At 47.8% G+C, this 18870-nt stretch overlaps 3 protein-coding genes across 3 annotated transcripts; 2 read left to right on the top strand and 1 right to left on the bottom strand.

The window, feature by feature from the left end:
* The first annotated feature begins 2370 nt into the window (after positions 1-2370).
* Positions 2371-10087, top strand: SLC37A4 (solute carrier family 37 member 4). The gene is given in 10 exon segments (XM_078146885.1): positions 2371-2454; positions 4020-4385; positions 5797-5970; positions 5973-6028; positions 6428-6671; positions 7410-7568; positions 7861-7946; positions 8469-8582; positions 9126-9264; positions 9392-10087. Coding segments are annotated over 9 exon segments (1287 nt in total). The 5' UTR covers positions 2371-2454; positions 4020-4237; the 3' UTR covers positions 9559-10087.
* Positions 10088-11149: 1062 nt separating this feature from the next.
* Positions 11150-13696, bottom strand: TRAPPC4 (trafficking protein particle complex subunit 4). The gene is made up of 5 exons (XM_020984812.2): positions 13451-13696; positions 13005-13179; positions 12730-12833; positions 11717-11843; positions 11150-11483 (listed from the first exon to the last, which is right to left on the bottom strand). Exons 1-5 carry the CDS (start codon positions 13623-13625, stop codon positions 11405-11407), a joined length of 660 nt encoding a protein of 219 aa, XP_020840471.1. The 5' UTR covers positions 13626-13696; the 3' UTR covers positions 11150-11404.
* A 397-nt stretch (positions 13697-14093) lies between these two features.
* RPS25 (ribosomal protein S25) lies at positions 14094-18845 on the top strand. The gene is made up of 5 exons (XM_020984813.2): positions 14094-14204; positions 14450-14545; positions 15493-15676; positions 18604-18699; positions 18799-18845. The coding sequence occupies exons 1-4, from the start codon at positions 14202-14204 to the stop codon at positions 18693-18695; spliced, it is 375 nt and encodes a 124-aa protein (XP_020840472.1). The 5' UTR covers positions 14094-14201; the 3' UTR covers positions 18696-18699; positions 18799-18845.
* Positions 18846-18870: the final 25 nt, after the last annotated feature.

Raw genomic sequence — 18870 nt, 5'->3', positions numbered from 1 at the left:
GATTCTTATTCTCTCATAGCTTCTGTTTGCCCTATTCTAATTTTTTTTTTAGGCAATTGGAGTAAGTGACTTGCTCAGGGTAACACAGTAAGTGTGAAATGTTTGGTCTGAGGCTGGATTTGAACTCAGGTCCTCCTGACTTCAGGGCCAGTGCTCTATTCACTGTGCCACCTAGCTGTCCCCCCCTTCTAATTTTTAAGGGGTCAGTTTCTTCTATTTTTGAAGAGGACCTTGGCATCAGGGAGGTGATGCCATGACATGCAAGTGAATTGTATTTAAGTGAGGGATGGCTGTGCAAAGTCACCAGCCTCACTTTCTCCTCTGGAGCCATCTGGGTCCAGTGGCCAGATTTTGATCAGGACAACTGGAGATGGCCCAGGATGCAGGGGGGACAGAAAGACCCATAGAGGTTGTGTCTTGCTGAAGGTCACTCTTATCTTCTTTGGGAGTAAGCTGTCATATCAAAAAGTACATATTAAAAGAGATAAACAAGAACATTATGTTATGTGCTATGGTGTTCAGTCATGTCTGACATTTTGTGACCCCATTTGGGGTTTTCTTGGTAAAGATATTAGAGTGTTTTGCCATTTCCTTCTCCAGCTCATTTTACAAGATGAGGAACTGAGGCAATCAGGGTTAAGTAATTTGCCCTGGTTCACACAGCTAGTAAGTTATCTGAGGCCATATTTAAACTCAGAAGAGGAGTCTTTCTGACTCCAGGCCTGTGTGCCACTTTGATGCCCCTATGTTGTGTGCTATATAAAAACTTAAAAATATATACCTAGACATGCATACATTTAAATATATACTCAACATGAAATATATATATGCATTTTATAACTCTGTAGTAAAATTTGTAAAGGAAATACAATCTTGCAAGAAGCTAAAAATCAATAACAGTGGGAGATCTTAACACTCTACTATCAGAATATGATAAACCTAACACCAAGATACATAAGAAAGAAATTACAGAGCTGAACAGAATAATTGGTAGGATTGAATAGAGGAATAAAAACTACTGGGATCTGTGACTTTGTCAGCATAGGGAACCCAGATTAGCAACCAGTATATAGTGCCCCATATACACTAAATAAATCGTGGGAAGTTGCCTGAAGTCCTGAAAAGGTTAAGAGACTTGCTTTGGGTCATATATTTACTGAACATCAGTCTAAATTTTAATCCAGGCGTTCCTGGCTCCAGATCCAGTGCTATCCATTGAGGCCTTAACTTTCTGCCTCTGTCCAAACTATGAAGCTCCAAACCAATTGTACATTTTGACTTAACAATTCTATTGCTAGAACTTTGTCCTAAAAATAATCATAAGAAGGAAAAAAGGACCTCTCTGAATACAAATATTTGTAGCTACTTTATTTGTAATAACCAAAGCCTGGAAGTAACCTAAGCTCAATGATAGGTAAATGGATGAATTAACGATAGAACAGTTATGTAATAGAATGTTATGGTGCTGTTTAAAAAAGGATAAATGTGAATGAATACAAGAAAATATGGAAAAGACCTACATGAAGGGATCAGCTATATCTGAACTATATAGGTGCTGACTACAACCATTAAAAAAGGAATGAAAACAAAGCCAAAAGAAGGGGAACTTCAGACCAGTTTGAAAAGGGACACAGTAAATGTATTTGTGTGTGTGTGCACGTGATTTTGCCTGTTAATTCATTTGGTTCTAATTACTTAAACTTTAAGAATTGGATATATACGATTTTGTTTTTCATTACTTGAAAGTGGGAATGCAAGAGGATATTTGTGACTCTGGGGGACTCCCAGTGTGGGAAGAGCCTCCTCTAATTCAGACTGAAACAATTTCAGAATTTAGTAGCTAAGTCCTGGAGTTGTCCCAAGACCCTAAAAAAAGATTGCGTCTTGCTCAAGGTCACACAGTTATTAATTGGCAGAGGCGGGAGAATGGCAAGTAAGCAGGCGGAAGCTTAGCCTGCCTAGATTTTGAACCTAAATTTGATCCTAGGTTACCCTGACTCCAAGCCCGGCACACGTTTATATGCTTCTTATACTTCTTTTGGATGGTTACATATTTATAATAACTTTAAAAAAAAAGTCAGTTCTCACAATCACGAAGTTGTAAGGGATTACAGATATGACCTAATTTTTCCTGGGTCTTCTCAAACAGATTTAAGGTCAATCAGACTCTTTGCTCTTGGTACTGCTGGCAGTGAGACAACCTTCCCCCCCAGGGCTAAATGGGCTTTAGGAAATACTAGACTGGAAATTAACAATCCCAGACTGGCCTCTCCCCTGGGAACTGAGCTCTGTGGGCGGAGCTTCTCTGCGCGGGGGCGGGGTTGGAACGCTGGGTTGACGACCGAGCCAAGGCCCCGCCCCTCCCCCAGGCCCCGCCCCCCCGCCTGCGCGTTACGTCCCCTGCTGGCTTGGCCGCCACCTGCTTACTTGCTAGTCTCTGGTGAATGCGAGCAGGTAGGAGGCGGGCAGGGAGGCTGCGGGGCAGGCAGGCAGGAAGTTGGCGGCGGCGCCGCGGCGTGTTTGCAGGCTGGGCTGGGTTGGGTGAGGGCGCTGCATCTCGCTTCTCCCTCCCTCTCCCTTGGCCTTGAGTTCGCGCCGCTATAGTCCCTTATTCCGGAAGGTGCGGGGCAGGGATGGGGGCTGCACTTTCGCCCGCCTTCTCCGGGGATTGCACCGCCCTCCCCCCGCAGCGGCAGGTGTGCTGTTCCCCCCTCCCTCCACTCAGCCATGTCTCCTGCATGCATCTCGTACAGACCCCCTTGTGGCCGCAGCGTCCGGGCTCTCACCGCTCCCGGGCCCCGGGCCCCGGGCAGTGTGGACACTGGCGCTGGGCTCAGTGCCCAGAGCGGCCGTCCTGCTTCCTACCCACGCCCCTTCCCCTGCCGGCTTTCAACCCCTCCTGGCCATGCCCAGCGTCCATGGTGACTGGCAGTGGCCATCGGAGCCGGAGGGCACGCTTTCCCGGGCCAGGGACAAAGCCGGCTCCTCCCTCTCTTCCCCTTTGCTTTACGCTCTAGTTACTCCCCACGTAGGGGAAGGAGGCTTGGACTCCGGGAAGCCCTTGCCTGGAGCACAGGGCATCACTATTGTGCAGTTGTGCATGGCCCGATGGCCACATTGACACTGCTCAGTCACCGTTTGTGACCCTCGCTCCCCATACACATGCGAAGAGAGAGATATTGAGAGATTGAATCTCTCTTCTCGCCCTCCTCCCACACCCTTTTCTCTTCTTGGGGTCCCTGGCTGTGCCAGTGATGGGGCCGGTGAGCAGCAGGAAGGTAGGTTATACCAGTTTCATTGGGTAGAGAGATGATTAGGGGAATGGGAAGTGAAGGGAATAACTCACTTTGATCTAGTACTTTAAGATTTACAAAACACTTTCCTGACCACAACCATAGGTGGGTAGTTAATGCTTGTATTAGTATTACCATTTACAGATGAAGAACAATTTCACCGAGGTGGTGTCTTGCAGGACTTAGAGATTCACACAATGTTAGACCTGGAAGCATCTTTAGTGATAAGTTGAACCCAAGTCTGCTGGGGCCCACCTGCTTCTGGCCACTTAGATGCATGTCCGGTGAGGCACAGTGAATTAGGAATTAGAAGTTAAAAGGATATAGAAGAAGGGGAAGTAAGGAGGGATTCAGCAGCGTGAAGGCAGGATGTGTTTCTGGGTAGTCAGGGCTGGTGGGGGGGGCAAAGGAGACAAGAGAAGGGGAGTGAGTAGAGCTGGACAAGGGGGCAGCTGACACCCTTGTTCACTTGGTTTCTTGGGACTCTCAGCCTCCCATGGGCCCCTTGGCAGGCAAGAGTAATTAGGTTGTGCTTTTAATCACAGCTGGATTCATAACTAGGAGGGCATGAAAGAAGCAGGTAAAGCAATATTGGGTGAGGGGCTTTTTCTCCAGCACCCCTGAGTGTAGAGGCACCAGGCTTGATTGGGCCAGATAGCACTGCCTTCCTACCTACTCACTTAGCCCCTGTCTTAGCTTTCTCCTCTGTTTTCCCTTTTCTTCCAGGACACTGGTTTCCCAGGGAGCCGCCCAAGAGCTTAATGATTGCCCAGACAGTGTCTATAAAGGGAGCTGGGGAGCCCAGCACTGGAGACAGAGACTGAAAGCCCCAACTCAGCAGTTTAGGTGTGTGACCAAGAACCGGCAGGCAGGCTTGTGGTGGCCGGAGCAGCTGGAGTCCTAGAAGGCAGGGCAGGGCCCCCTGCTCCCTCCCAGTGGACATCATGGTTACCCGGAGCTATGGGTATTACCGAACTGTGATTTTTTCTGCCATGTTTTGGGGCTACAGTCTGTATTACTTCAATCGGAAGACCTTCTCCTTTGTCATGCCATCACTGGTAGAAGAGATCTCGCTAGACAAGGATGACTTGGGTGAGGACCCCCGAAGGGCTGGGGCTATGGCCCATGGGAGATGGTATTTGTGGGGGGTACAGCATGTACTTAGTGCATGTTGGGTATGTGGGATAGATCTATGCAAAAGCACAGATTGGGGGGGTCCTTTGCATGGTATGATGAGTGGCTTTGTGGGGAAGGGCCTGCATACTTAGTGGGTAATATAGAAGCACGTATGTTTGCATATAGAAAAGTTGTAAAATGAAGCCCTAGACCTAATGTAAATCCATTTTACAGATGAGGAAACTGAGGCTTAGGGCATTGAAGTGACTTATCCAAGGCCATACTGTTAGTGTCAGGACTTCAATTCTGGTCTCCTGACTTCCTGTCAAGTTCTCTTTCCATTACCCTCTGCTGCTCACTGAGGCAGATGTGAGAGAGCTCAGTGTAAGAGACCTGTATGTGCATGCAGGAGTTCTGTATGTGATCTCTGCATGGGGAGGGGTGCTGAGTATGTGATCATCAGACTTGTGTGAGTACATGTTCAGGATCAGGTAGGCCCAAGCATCGGGCATTCATCCTGGTTACTCTTGGAGGGGCAAGGTCCCTGGCTCAGATCTCAGGCCCTTTCTGCCCCCGGGACTTAGAAATGGAGTGTCAGGGCCCCTGGGAAAGAAGAGCTCTTCTGCCCCACAGTCCTTTCCCTTCTCTCCTGTCCCTGACAGCTGGCCTGGAACATTCCAAGAGGCTGAAAAGGTCAAGGGTCATCCTGGGGCTGGTGCCGAGGGGGAGGGCTGGGGAGATGGAGGGAGTGAGAATAGGGTGGTTGTGTTGAAGAGAGGAATGAAAATTAGTATCTCGGTACCAGCAGACACATCTCTGGTGAGGGGCACCCTCACTCTCCCCTTTGTAACAGGGGCACACACCTTGCTTGTACCTTTTGTGGTCTAGTGGGCAGATCCCTTGAGACAGTGGCTCCCTTTGAAAGGGACCTGGGTTACCTTGATGGGCAGGCCTCATACTCTGACCTTGTGCTCTCCAAACCCATGGTCTCTGACCTAGTGCCCTTTGACTTCCCATTCTAACTGCCCTTCCCCTTTATTTTTAAAAATAAGTTTCACTGATGCCTTTTTGTTTTCAGTTATTTCTGAAAATACTCCTTTTTTATTTGAAGTGGAACCCTCCTCTTGCAGTAAAATTTAAGCAAAAACATCTGACCATGTCTGACAAGTGTGTACATTTTTCTCTTAGTCCCCCACCTCCCAGCCCAGAGAAGGGAGGTACGTTTCATTATCTGTTTTCTGGGACCATTAATGATTTTTCACTTATTCAAAGTCAAGCTTCTTTCAGTGATCTTTTTGTCTGCATTGTTCCAGTCGCTGTATACCTCACCCTTCCCTGCTCCTTTTTCTCTTGCTCCCTGACTCTATACCCCCTACCCTTCCTGCAGGACTCATCGCCAGCAGCCAGTCAGCGTCATATGCCATCAGCAAGTTTGTGAGCGGGGTGCTCTCTGACCAGATGAGTGCCCGATGGCTCTTCTCGTCCGGGCTGCTGCTGGTTGGGCTGGTCAATGTGGCCTTCTCCTGGAGCTCTACAGTATCTGCTTTTGCCACCCTGTGGTTCTTAATGGGCTTGCCCAAGGGCTGGGCTGGCCCCCCTGTGGGAAGGTGCTTCGAAAGGTAGGCATCAGCTGCTATGCTTAGGCAGGCCCAATAGATGCTCATGGGATGTCAGGAGTACCCCATCTTCTACTTTCCTCCAGGCCGATTTCTCAGGAACTCAACTCAGCTCAGATTGCTCATCAAGATATTTCAGGCACTCTGGTGGTAGCAGGGATCAGGTGACAGCCTGGGTCCTGGGTATAGCCAGGAAGTAGCCGTAATCTTGGCTTTCCATTATTACTCCCTCCCTCTAGCCTGTAACTCAATCCCCATGCCCCTGAACTGACAGACAGTGTGCCAGGGCCTTAATGCCTACATGGTGGTGGTGCGGTACAGTGTGAGAACCCTCTTTGGGGGATTTAGCATCCACTTTGGAGGATGGGGCAGGCACTCACCTTGTCACATTCTTCCCCTCAGTGGTTTGAGCCATCCCAGTTTGGTACCTGGTGGGCCATCCTGTCAGCCAGCATGAACCTGGCTGGAGGGCTGGGCCCCATCATGGTCACCCTCTTGGCACAGAACTACAGCTGGCGTAGCACTCTGGCACTTTCAGGGGCAATGTGCATGGTCGTCTCCTTCCTCTGCCTCCTCTTTATCCATAATGAGCCAGCAGATGTTGGGCTACAAAACCTCGATACTGCCCCCAAAAAGAGCAAGAAAGGTGAGCCCCTCCATGCCCCCTCCCCACTCCCTTATTCTCCTTAGTCATCTTTATTTGAACTTTAACCCACTTGCTCATTCATTAATTCACTGTTGTGGCCCTACTAAACATCCATCCTGTGCTAGGTGTGGGCTATGCACAAAAAAATATAAAAACACAGGGTCTTAGTACTCCAGGAGCTTAATACAGTTGTAGGAGATGAGTCCCATGGCAAGGGAAATAACATTGACAGTACAACGGTCCAGTTGATATTACAAAACAGTCTTTGTGATATCAACTGAGTGCTGAAGACAGTAAATCCTGTGAATCCTCTACTCTAGTCCTTATTCCTCAATCCCTGATCAGGAACTTGCCAGATCCAGGCCCAGCTAGTCTCTTTTCTCTGTCTCTTCCTTGCACTGGGCTTTAATTCCCACCTGCACTAGAGATCTGTACATGTCCTGGAGCCCAGAATTTTTTCCTTAGGAAGCCCCTTGCTGCCTAGGTTCCCCGTCCCTCCCCTCCCTTGCCCCATCCCATTTTCCTGGGCCTCTGTTTCTTCTAGACACAATGTCTAGAAGGGTATATATGGGGTAGTGGAGGGGGGGATTGTCCTTCAGGCCGATCCCTGGGCTCTGCAGCTAGACTTTGCTCCAGCAGCTGGTTAATGAGTATTGGGGGCTTGGGAGGAGGCAGGGAAGGGAGATAAATGGCTAAATCCTGGTCTCCCCGAATCCCCTTCTCTACTTCCTCCCTTAGGCTCCCAGGATGATGAGAGCACTTTACAGGAACTGCTGCTGTCCCCATACCTGTGGGTTCTCTCTATTGGCTACCTGGTGGTGTTTGGGGTAAAAACTTGCTGCACTGACTGGGGCCAGTTCTTCCTTATCCAGGAGAAAGGACAGTCAGCCCTTGTGGGTAAGAGCAACTGTTAGCCAATTCCCAGAAGATACTGGGTTGGGAATGGACAAGTTCAGGAACTCTCTAGGAGTGACAGACACAAGGATAGGCTTGGGGTGCAGCAGATGGCATTGTAGATTGGAGGGCACAGCCTTTCCAGTATGGCCATAGCCTCTACCTGGAAGCTTGGCCTTGTTCCTGGACTGCCGTGGCAAGAACTGGGTCTGAGCACCAGCTCTGCCTTTGGGTTTAAGGCAGGTTACCCCTAGGCTCTGCTTTCCTGGGCCCACCACCTTTCTTTCTATTCCAGGCAGCTCCTATATGAGTGCCCTGGAGATTGGGGGCCTTGTGGGTAACATTGCAGCTGGCTACCTCTCAGACCGGTCCATGGCAAAGGTAAGTCAGCACAGAGAGAGGATGGGCACTGTGGAAGTTTTGATGTGACCGCTTCCAGGACAGCTGACCTAGGCATCAGGTAGATCAGAAGAGTGGAAGTTCTTATTCCTGAGGATGGAGTAGGCCCAGGAACCCAGAGATACCAGACAGCTGTGGAGCAGCTGTTCCCCTTCCTAGGGGAGTAGAAATGGAAGCCCTTGAAGACAGGCGTGGGCAGCAGGAGCCACTGTGGGCACTGCTGTACCTCTAGGAGGGAGAGTGTGTGGAGGAGGAGCTGAGCTGTAGCAGCTGCTGGGCACGTGCTCCGTGATGGAAGTGGGGGGGTGGAACAGTGGAGTTTGGCCCCAAGACAATGAATAGCCCCAGGGCCCCCAGTAGGTATGGGGCCAAGACTCAGCACTGTGGGTGGGATTGCCAAAGCCCTGTTCCCTCTGTCCTCAAAGGCCCTGATGTGTCAGAGTCCACAGGGGGAGGTTCTCTGCCTTTCTTCAGGGGCATAACACTGCTCTTGATATCATGCAGGCGGGGCCATCGGTATATGGGCACCCACGCCATGGATTGTTGCTCTTCATGATGGCTGGGATGGTTGGGTCCATGTACTTCCTCCGTGTCACAGTCACTAGCACCTCCCCCAAGGTAAGAGGGACCGGTCCAGGAAAGTGCGGGGGAGACTCTCTGGACACATCTGGCCTTCTCCTGGACTCTAGCTTTCCTTTACTCCATTTCTGTATCTTAGTTTCCGCTAACATTCTATTGAGACCTCATTTTTCCTCTTCCTTTGGACCTCTGAGTTATCTTGGATCTTGGGTTTCTTCCCTTGTCTTTAATACTTGTAGGATGCTGCCTTCTGGACACCAGCTCTACACCCTCTGGCTGAGCTCATGGGCTTCACGGAGCATGAGGTGTCTCATCTGTCTCTGTCTGCCTCCCACCTTTACCTTGGTCCCCCTCTCCCTTGCCCCTGGCTGATGCAAACTCTTGGTACTGCTGTCCCCCTTTTCACTGAGCCATGCACCTTCTCCCACCCTTCTCTCTTAGCACCTGGCTTGGTCTTGGTTTCTGTTGTGGCAAACCCTAGGGGTATCTTGTTATCACTCATCCCTAGGTATCCTTTCCTCCCTCTTCCCTTCTCATGGTGGTGCCAATTCTGTCTGGTCATAAATGTCACCCTTCTTGCAGCTCTGGATCCTGGTGCTGGGTGCCATCTTTGGTTTCTCCTCCTATGGCCCCATTGCTCTGTTTGGGGTCATTGCCAATGAGAGTGCCCCTTCCAATTTGTGTGGTACTTCCCATGCCATCGTAGGGCTGATGGCCAATGGTGAGTCCTTCCCCCATCCCCACTAACTCGTTACTCTTCTGCCCTGTTCTGGGTTCTGCACCTTTCTCTTTGGTGTACCCCCCTTGGCAGCCTATACTCAGTTTGGTCTTTGCATCTTTCCTTACAGTGGGTGGATTCCTGGCTGGGCTACCTTTCAGCACCATCGCCAAGCACTATAGCTGGAGCACTGCCTTCTGGGTGGCAGAGGTGACCTGTACCATCAGTACCGTGGCCTTCTTCCTCCTCAGAAACATCCGAACCAAGATGGGTCGGCTGCCGAAGAAAGCTGACTGAGGGCAGGGCTAGGGACATCCTTTGGTGCCTGTGTGTGCCCCCTGGTCTCTCCCTGGCACTGAGTCTCTGGCTTTCCTTTTCTGCCTTTTTGCCCTATATAGGCATTGGGGTTATCATGATAGAACAGGGCTCCAGTTCCCAACACCCTTTGCCTGTCAGTTTATTTAAATTATAACCTTTGTTCCCAGGCTGTGGCAGCTCTCCATCCTGTGCCCAAAACAAATAGTTACACAACTGAGCCTGCATCAGGGTTAGGTCCCCTGTGCCTGACTGCCTCCCACTTCAGTATCTACATAGGGCCCTGACCTAGAGCCCTAGAGCAGAGCAGTTTGATCAGCTGAAGAGCCATGCCCACCTCACTGCCACCATGCAGAGGACACCCGCAGACACCAATATCAAGGACTTTCTGATTAAAACCCAGGGACTTGGAGCAGGGGGATGGGGTAGTAGTGGCACTTTTACCTTTTATACTCTGAGAGAGAACTCGAGCATGGTACCAGAAAAGAAAAAAAATAGATTTGATACTAAGTGTTGTCAGTAGTTTATTTCAAAGGAGTGGAAGAATCTTGACCAGTTTGTGTTTTCTCCCCTTGCCAAAATGGGGAGGAGGTTTTGGCACCACTAGAGAAGGGAAGCCTGTTGCCTGAACACCTTGGTGTTCGATTTGTCCTCCTACATGTGAGGTGTGCTACAGCATTTAGAACTTTTCAGAACACCTTAATCCCCCATGACCTCTAGCACAAATAGCATCCTAACTTCCCCATGAGGTAGGTTAGATAGCTTTGTTCAGAAAACTCGTTTAGTTGTGTTATTTTTTAGAACAAATTGTCTCCTTGCTCTGTTTACCCTTAATGATGGTGTCCAGAATGAAGGTGATCGTGCCACCATATTTTTCCCTGGTCAGATCACTCATCTGGAATTATGATTTCATCACATGTCTGGGAAGGGTATTGACTAGAGGGAATAGATTGAGAATCCTGTCACTTGAGGATGACCTGAAACCTTAGGGTTCTGGGGGTGAAAGAAAATTCTAGGTGTCAGATACGAAGCATTGGTATCCACATGGGAAACCTTTCACATGTTCCACTTGGTCCAGATTTCAGTTCTGCACGAGGAAAACTGTCTTAATCCTTAGGGTAGTTCCAATGTGGAATGGGTGGCCTCAGCAAAGTAGGAAGTCCCTTGTCAGTGGCTAGGTATACCACAAAAATCATATGCAATGTGACTTGGATACAGGATGGACTAGAGGCCAAGGAAGTCCCTTCCAACAAGCGGCTACCTGCCCTCTGCCTGAATGTTGTAGTGCATGCTGGATCAGACGTCCTAGCTTCCTTCCAATGCTGTAAAAGCCTATGAAGGAACTGAGTTATCCAGAAGTTAAGGGACTGGCCCAAAGTCAAGCAGCCAGACTCAGAATTAGACACTAAGTCTTGAGTACTCTTTCCACTGGAACATGCTGTTTCTCCCTTGTCTATTTCTCCAGACATTTCCCCATTCCCATTATTTCCTTCTAGTATTCTCCTTCTCTGCCTGTCTTGCTGCCTTCTAATGCTTTTCAGCAGCCCCAAAGCAGGAAACCAGGTACCCCAGGTTTCACAGGAATGTTTATTACAGAATCTTCAATCAGGTCTCACTCATTCCATAAATAGATCTGTACAACATTGAGGAGGGAGGACCATTATATACAGGGAAGAGAAGATGGTACACCAAATAGTTCTTAAAAGTGCCACACTGCCCTCTCTTGCTCAGACTCCACTCTTCTTGATGTGCTCTGAAATGGGTATTTGGATCTCCATCCTAGTAAAATGGCTGAGTCCATCTCAAGCTTTGGTTTTTGCTGGAGGGCCTATGATCCTGGCCCAAAAGTCCCAGCCTTCTCAGCCACTTCCAGAGCTAGCTTCAGATTCTGGTCAAACAGCTCACACCTGGGTTGGGCCCAGAAGCCACAAGTAAGAGGTGAAGGATTAGGGGGCTTAAAGTGGTATTTAATTACTGAAGGCAGAAAAACCTTCAGGGAGAACTTGGCATTTCCCTCCAATAAACTGCTCACCTGGCTTCATGTCATATTTAAGATGTTTATCCCTGCCTGCTTTAAAAGGAGGTGATGGCTTTTTGGCACAACTGGCTAAATTAAAGTGGCTAGGAAGGGACAACTTACCTGATGGGCATCTCCAAAGAGTAGAATGGATTCTTGAGGGCAAAGTCTGAGTAAATCTCATAGATCTTTCGCAAGAGAGAATCAATCCCACCTTGTCGAGGATCTGCCAGCACTACAAACTTGATACCTGTGGATTGTAGGGAAAAGTCACACAGTGAGTGCATGGTATAGTAGAAGAAACTCCAAGAGGAAACCCTTGTCTTTTTGAGTCTTAGCTTTCCACAAACTAGCAATGTGACTTTGGACAATTTCCTTTGGCTCTTTGGGCTCCAGTTTCCTCATCTGTAAAACAGAGTTGCTGTAATGGAGGATCTCAAAGGTCTTTTTCAACTTCCATAATCTATGGAAAAATCTAATGGGTATAAAATGTGGCAAATTACAATAGCAACACCTTGCATTTGTATACCTTTACCTTTTGCAAAGCACTTTTGAATCTTACCTCCTTTTTTTACTTTTCTAGGAAAATAGGACAGGACACATTTTACAGATAAGAAAAAAGACCTAGAGACCTTTGTGATTTCCCTAAGGTCACACAGATTCTTTGTGACAGAGCAAGGAACAAACCCAGTGTAGGCTATGCTCCTCCCAGTAGACTAGGAGGAAGCTCTGAGAAGCCCCATCTTGGAGTGGAAACAAGTGTCAAATTAATAACCAATAACCACTCAACTTAATTATGTTAGTTAACAGTGGAAACAAAGGTATGTAACACCTGCAACAACACACATTGCTAAAGCCATCTAAATCCATTTTTAGAGGTCAAGTTATTACACTGTTTGAATTTTCCCTGTGGAGAAGGGAAGAAATCTGAGCCACATGTGAAAGTCAGCCTTGGATTAAAGGTTCGATTTTTTGTAAGGTACAAAGAAAGAAAAGGAAAATTGACTATACCGGGCTCATCCCTTTGTTTAAAAAGACAACGGCCACCCTGCTTGGCAAACTCGTGCCCCAAGTCCAGCCCCTGCCTCCCCCAGCCAGCCTCCTGGCCCTGCCCCCTCCCCTTCTGGGGTCTGCACCTGTCAGCGTCTGGAAGCAGTGGAGTTTGAAGGTGTCTGTCTCGAGCATCTCGATGCCAGAACTCCCCAGCTCGGGAGACAGCTGGGAGCCGATGGCAAACAGCCTGTGTGCAAACAAGTCGAGCGGCCCGCGTGACCAGCTGGGGCGGAAAGCGTGGTGCAGGGGGTCCGGGGTGGGGGTGGGGGCAGCTCCACCGCGTTCCCAAGCTAAAAGTCCTGCGGGCCCCCTCGGGAGAAGGAACGCCCCTCCCCCCCCACGCGAGGGCGCAACTCACGAGTGGAACATGGAGGCCAGCATCAGCTTCTCGTTGGACGTGAGGCGGGGTCGGCCGAAGCGGATGGACACGGGGTAGTTTGCCGCATTGCCCAGGTACTCCAACACCTCCTTCCCATCCGCGGTATACTTGCCATTCACGTCCACGCCATTGATGGAGAGAACCGCGTGGCCCACTGCGGAGGCAGGGGTCGGGTCATCCCGGCCAACGGGGACGCAATCCTCCCACCTCCAGGAGCCACAAGCCCACAGCCCTAAAAGCCACCACCCCTCGGCCGGAGCAAATCCGATTTCGGGATTCTCGGGCCCGCTCCGCCCCCCGCCTCAGTCCCCACCCCAGGAGAGAACACTTTGGATTCTAGGAGTCTCAAGCCCCGCCCCTTCCCGGGAAACCACTCCTCAGCCCCACCCCCACGCGCCTAGGACCGCGCCTAAGACCCAGCCCACCCCGGATGCCGTCCCGCTGGCCAAAGGCAACGAGAACGCGCTCGTCGTGTAGCTTGAGTAGCAAGTCCAGCGGGTAGCTGAAAGTTTTCTCAGCCTCGGCTCGAGGCGCGTAGTTGTCCAGCTGATAGATGAGGCCGCCGGCCTTGTTCACTACATAAACGCTGAAGATCGCCATTGCTCCATTCGATGCAGTTTCCGGTTTCCAGTCCTACTCTAGTCCTCAAACTACTCCTTCCTCCCTGATTGCTCCACCCAGGAAACCTGGGACACGTGGTCCTTGACCAGCCCATTCTGCGTTGTTGAGGTTGTGGGGGGGGGGATACTGTGCAACGCATATTTATTGATCCTCCCATCTCTAGTTTTATAATTTCTCTAGGAGTTAATTTTTGAGTGCAAGGGTAGCTTTTTATCTTTTTTTTGCCTCGAGTTCCTTGAAGAGGGTGTGGAGACATAAGCGCAACTGCGTCAGATTCCCCTAGTGTTAGCATAGTAGCGGTCTATGCAATGTTGCGTTTGGGTATGATGCATCTTGGGAATTGTAGTCCACGACTCTTGAACCTTATCTGCCTGAGACGTAGAGTTTGAAGTGTCTGCTGGGAATTGTAGTTCACTCCGTTTCAGTTCCTTCGGCGTAACCCCGGAAGTACTTAGAAGCAGACGGAGTTTCAGCGGCCACCCTTACCACCCACTTCCTCTCTATCCGACATCTTAGCTTGGAGGCGGCAGCAGCGGGAGTTCTTGGAGCCTCACCATGGTGAGGGCTTGGGGCTTGGGATGGGGTCCAGAAGGCGGGGAGGGGAGAGAAGAGGAGGGGTGGTGTGGAGCATAGAGAGCGCAGCGTGGTGGGGGTCTGGCGGGGCACAGCCCATGGCCGGGAGTGCTTTCTCCGGGCCCATGTGCTCGGGGGAGGGGAGGCCTGGGGACGGCGTGCAGATAAACGGGACGGTCGGGCTGCCGCCCTGCCTCACCGAGCCTGCTTCCTTCGTTGTCTCCCCATAGCCGCCCAAGGACGATAAGAAGAAGAAAGATGCCGGCAAGTCGGCCAAGAAGGACAAAGATCCCGTGAACAAGTCTGGGGGCAAAGCTAAGAAGAAGGTAAAGGCGGTCTGGGTGGCTCTAAGATGGGCCTATCTCAGTTGGGGTCTCGTTTAATCTCTCAGGCCCCGGTTACTCAAGTGTCTTGACTTGAGGCCCAGTTTCCCAGAGTTCACAGAAGAGAGCTAGATTTGTTCTTTGGCCTCAGAGAGCACACCTGTGTGAGGCAAAGTTCTAAAGCAATTTATAATTGCTCTTAGAAAATAATCTCTGGTCTATCAGAGCTGCCTAAGTGTGAGAGTGGGTTGCATTAGCCATTTAATCCCTTGGATTGCCAGCTCCTTTAGCGCAGAGGGAGACAGACTGTTTTTTGTCTCTAGCCCTTAGTAGGGTGCCTGGAACATAATAACCGATTTAAATGTTTATTGATTGACAGGATTTGGATAAATTAAGAACAACAGAATTTTTCTGAAAAGGGGACATGACCAGGTTGGGAAATTTGTGGGCAGGATTCATGTTTTGGGTGGGGGTCATGTTATAAAACTTGTATAAATACTTTGGTGGAGGCAAGAATTATGGTGAACTGGCTACTCTAAGGTACAGGTCTTCACTTTCTCTTAAACTTTGCCTAAGAGAGTTGCCTGAGGCATTGTGAAGTTACGTGATTTATGCAGGAATGCTTAGCCCTTATCTGTCACAATGGCACTTTAGATTCCCCAAGTGGTTCTCTTAGCCACTAAACTATGTTATTCAAATCCCAGTTCTGACACCTTTGACTTTAGGAAAGTCACTTAACTTAAATTCAAGTCTTTGTAAAGAGTTAGCTGTGTTTGCCTCATCTGATTTTTTTGGAGGAAGCTTCTGAATTTTTAGGCTTAAATGAGATGATATATACAAAAAGGACTTTATATTTAAAAGAATTAAGTAACTGTAAACTTCCTATGGTTTTTAACGGGGAGGGTGCTGTTAACAGTATATTTTCTGACCCTTTTCTCATTCTTGAGCAGAAGTGGTCCAAAGGAAAAGTTCGGGACAAGCTCAACAATCTGGTTCTGTTTGACAAAGCAACCTACGACAAACTCTGCAAGGAAGTCCCCAACTATAAACTTATCACCCCTGCAGTAGTCTCCGAGAGACTGAAGATCCGGGGTTCTCTAGCCCGGGCAGCCCTCCAGGAACTGCTTAGTAAAGGTAAACCTGAGAAAGACAAGCTCACAGATTGTTTGCATTAACCAGTCTAACTTATTTTAGTCATATTCTGAAGATCTAATAGGAGAAAGCAATGTCAGAATCTTCTGTTGCTCAACCTGCTTCATCAGATTGGTCCACTTAATATTTTCTGAGAAGTTTGACTATGTACAGGACATGCTGGGGATACAAAGAGGCAAAAGATAGCTCTTGCCCTCAAATAGGAGAGGCAGCATGCAAACAAATACACATACAGAGCAAGCTATATATAGAATAGGAAATAGTTAACAGAGGGAAGGCACTAGAATTAAGCTGGTTCTGGGGAGGCTTCTGTGTAAGGTGGAATTATTTAGTTAGGACTTAAGGGAGGTCAGTAGTTGGTGCAGAGTAGAGTGCGTTCCAGACATAGTCAGCTAGAGGAAATGCCCAGAGCTGAGGAATGGAGTGTCTCTTTATGGAACAGCCAGAGGAGGCCAGTGTCCCTGGATAGAAGAATACATGTGAGGGAAGACTGGAAAGGTGTTGGGGGGGGTTAAGTTATGAAGGGCTTTGAATGACAAGAGCATTTTGTATTTGATCTTTGAGGCAATAGGGAGTCACTGGAGTTGGTTGAATAGGGGAGTAATATGGTCAGACTTGCAATTTAGGAAAATCACTTTAACAATCAAAGCTTGAGGTGATGAGGGCCTACACTATAGTGGAGACTGTGTCAGAGAGAAGGAAGTGTATTTCAGAGATATTGCAAAGGTGAAATCAGTAGGCCTTGGCAACAGATAAATGCTAAGGGATACAAAGATAGAAGGGTCGGGGGACCTGCTTTAAGGAGGCGGTGGGGGGGGTGGCATTGTGGAGATACAGGTATACACCTAGGATATAGGACAGAATAGTAAGATACAAAATGCTTTGAGAAAATTGAGGTGTGGTAGATATTCTTAAGGGGAGGTTCAGGGGTCTTTCATAGAGGATGGTATCTAAACTTCCTTCCTTGATCGAACTTAAGTGGGTGTGATTAGGGATTAGAGAATGAGAATAAAGGGAGAGGTGGGGGTGAGGACTGTGAAGGCCTTGAGTGCCAGTTGTGAATTTATGCATGGATTATGGCATTGGGGAGCCATTGTGGACTTTCCAGTAGAGGAATGATGATTGTAGTAGTAGAAACATTAGTGATAATTGGCAAGACTACAGGAGGAAGATTAGGTTTTTGTGGGAGGGCTAGAAATAGGGTAGTTGTAGTGAGAGTAAAGAAGGTAGGCTGTGAGGTTGGTTGCTAGAATAATTACATGAGGAAGAAGTGAAGAGTAAGTCCATTAGCCAGAATAGATGGGGTGATAGTTATTAAAATCTCACCTCTGTTTTACTACCTGTGACCTCAGGCAAGTCTGACCAAATTGGACATTTCATATGGAAAGATCTGGAAATGTTTTAAACTCATCATGGCCAAAACTGAACTCATCATATTTTCCCCCAAATCTTCTCCTTTTCCAAATTCCTATGTGTATAATTTTTTTTTTGAGCCATCACCATCTTTCCTGGGTTTTTGTAAGTTTTGTCTTATTTTGGATCCTACATACACAATCAGTTGCTGTCTCTATTCAATCCCTTCTTAACTCAGACAGCTACAACTTTGGTTCAGGTTTTCATTACCTCAACTAAACTAGTTTGATTCCTAACTGGTTTTTCTCTCAAGTCTTTGCCCTCTCTAGTCCATTTTGCACTTTGCTGCTAGTCATTTTCTTTAAATACAGCTGTGGTCATATGACTCCCTGGTGCCCCCTATGAAAAATAAAAAGCTGTTTAGCTATTTTTTGGTGGGGCAGTAGGGGTTAAGTGACTTGCCCAGGGTCATATAGCTAGTGTCAAGTGCCTGAGGCTGGATTTGAACTCAGGTCCTCCTGACTCCGAGGCTGGAGCTCTGTCCACTGCACCACCTAGCTGTTTTGCTTTTAAAGCCCTATGTGAGCTGGCCCAACCCCATAGGACATTACTCCCCTTTCTGCACCTAGTCAGACTAGTCTTTCTGTTCCCGTCTTCTTTTGTCATGCTTTTTGTCTTGGCTGCATACCTCTTTTTGACCTTCCCCTCAGTCAGTCCCTTTCTATAAGATTCTCCATGAAGCTTTTTCTGATTCCCCCATCCATTTTTATTTGTGTGCATTTATATTTATTAACATTGTATATTCATGCTGCACATATTTTGTACATATGTTTGTCTCTCCAATTGGAATGAATGAGCTCCTTGCATGTATTTCTTATATTCTCTGTATTATTGTCCTCAGTGTCTCACAGTTCCCTGGCAGTCTTGTTGATTGAGCTGCTTCCAGCTTTTAATCTATGGCCTTATGAAGTAATATGGGTATCTGGATGGTACAGTGAACAGAATTGGGTTTGGAGTCAGGAAGATCTAATTCAGACTTAGACATTAGCTGTGTGGCCCTGGGCAAGTCACTTAAATTCTGCCTAAGTTTCCTTATCTGAAAAATGAGAATAATTGTAAAGTAAGTCTGTATATACTATTAGCTATTATTAGCAGAGAGGAAGAAAAGGATTGGAGAAGTTAATGAAAAAGGAAATGGTTCCCAGTGTGAAATTGAGTTAATGGCTCTGAAGATGGAAAGGCCATTTAGTACAACTTTCAACATTTCACAGATTAGGAAACCATAAATAGCTTATGTTCCTCGTTGACTAAATTCAGTGTTTGAACCTTATTATGCAAAGTTAGACCTAGTTCTTTTAAGTTTGGTGATCAGTCTTTTCCAGGTGTGTTTTCCCAAGTGGGCCTGAATTAGAGGATTATAGTGGGAGGAGTGGTTGGGATTCAGAGTGTCAATGAGCATGTTTATCTTTTTTTTTTTAATCTTTACAACCTATAGCTTTATTGGCCTTTTTAAAAATCATTATATATATTTACTATGGCCTTTTTGTTCCCTGTAGGTCTAATTAAGCTAGTTTCCAAACACAGAGCTCAAGTGATCTATACCAGGAACACCAAGGGTGGAGATGCTCCAGCTGCTGAAGATGCATGAGATGGTAAGGGGGAAAACAAGACTCGTTTATTGAAGGAAAGGGTGTGGGAAGAAATGTGTGAAATGTGCCACTCTAATTTTGTGGTTTTTTTTTTCCTGGCAGGTTCAACATTTGTGTACATTTTCAAAAATAAACTTATTGAACTAGAACTGTGTTTTAAAACTGTGCTGTGTT

The sequence above is a fragment of the Phascolarctos cinereus genome, unplaced genomic scaffold (assembly GCF_003287225.1).
Source record: "Phascolarctos cinereus isolate Bilbo 61053 unplaced genomic scaffold, phaCin_HiC Scaffold_726;HRSCAF=1367, whole genome shotgun sequence".
Lineage (NCBI taxonomy): Eukaryota > Metazoa > Chordata > Mammalia > Diprotodontia > Phascolarctidae > Phascolarctos > Phascolarctos cinereus.
This window is presented reverse-complemented; position numbering and strand designations above follow the sequence as displayed.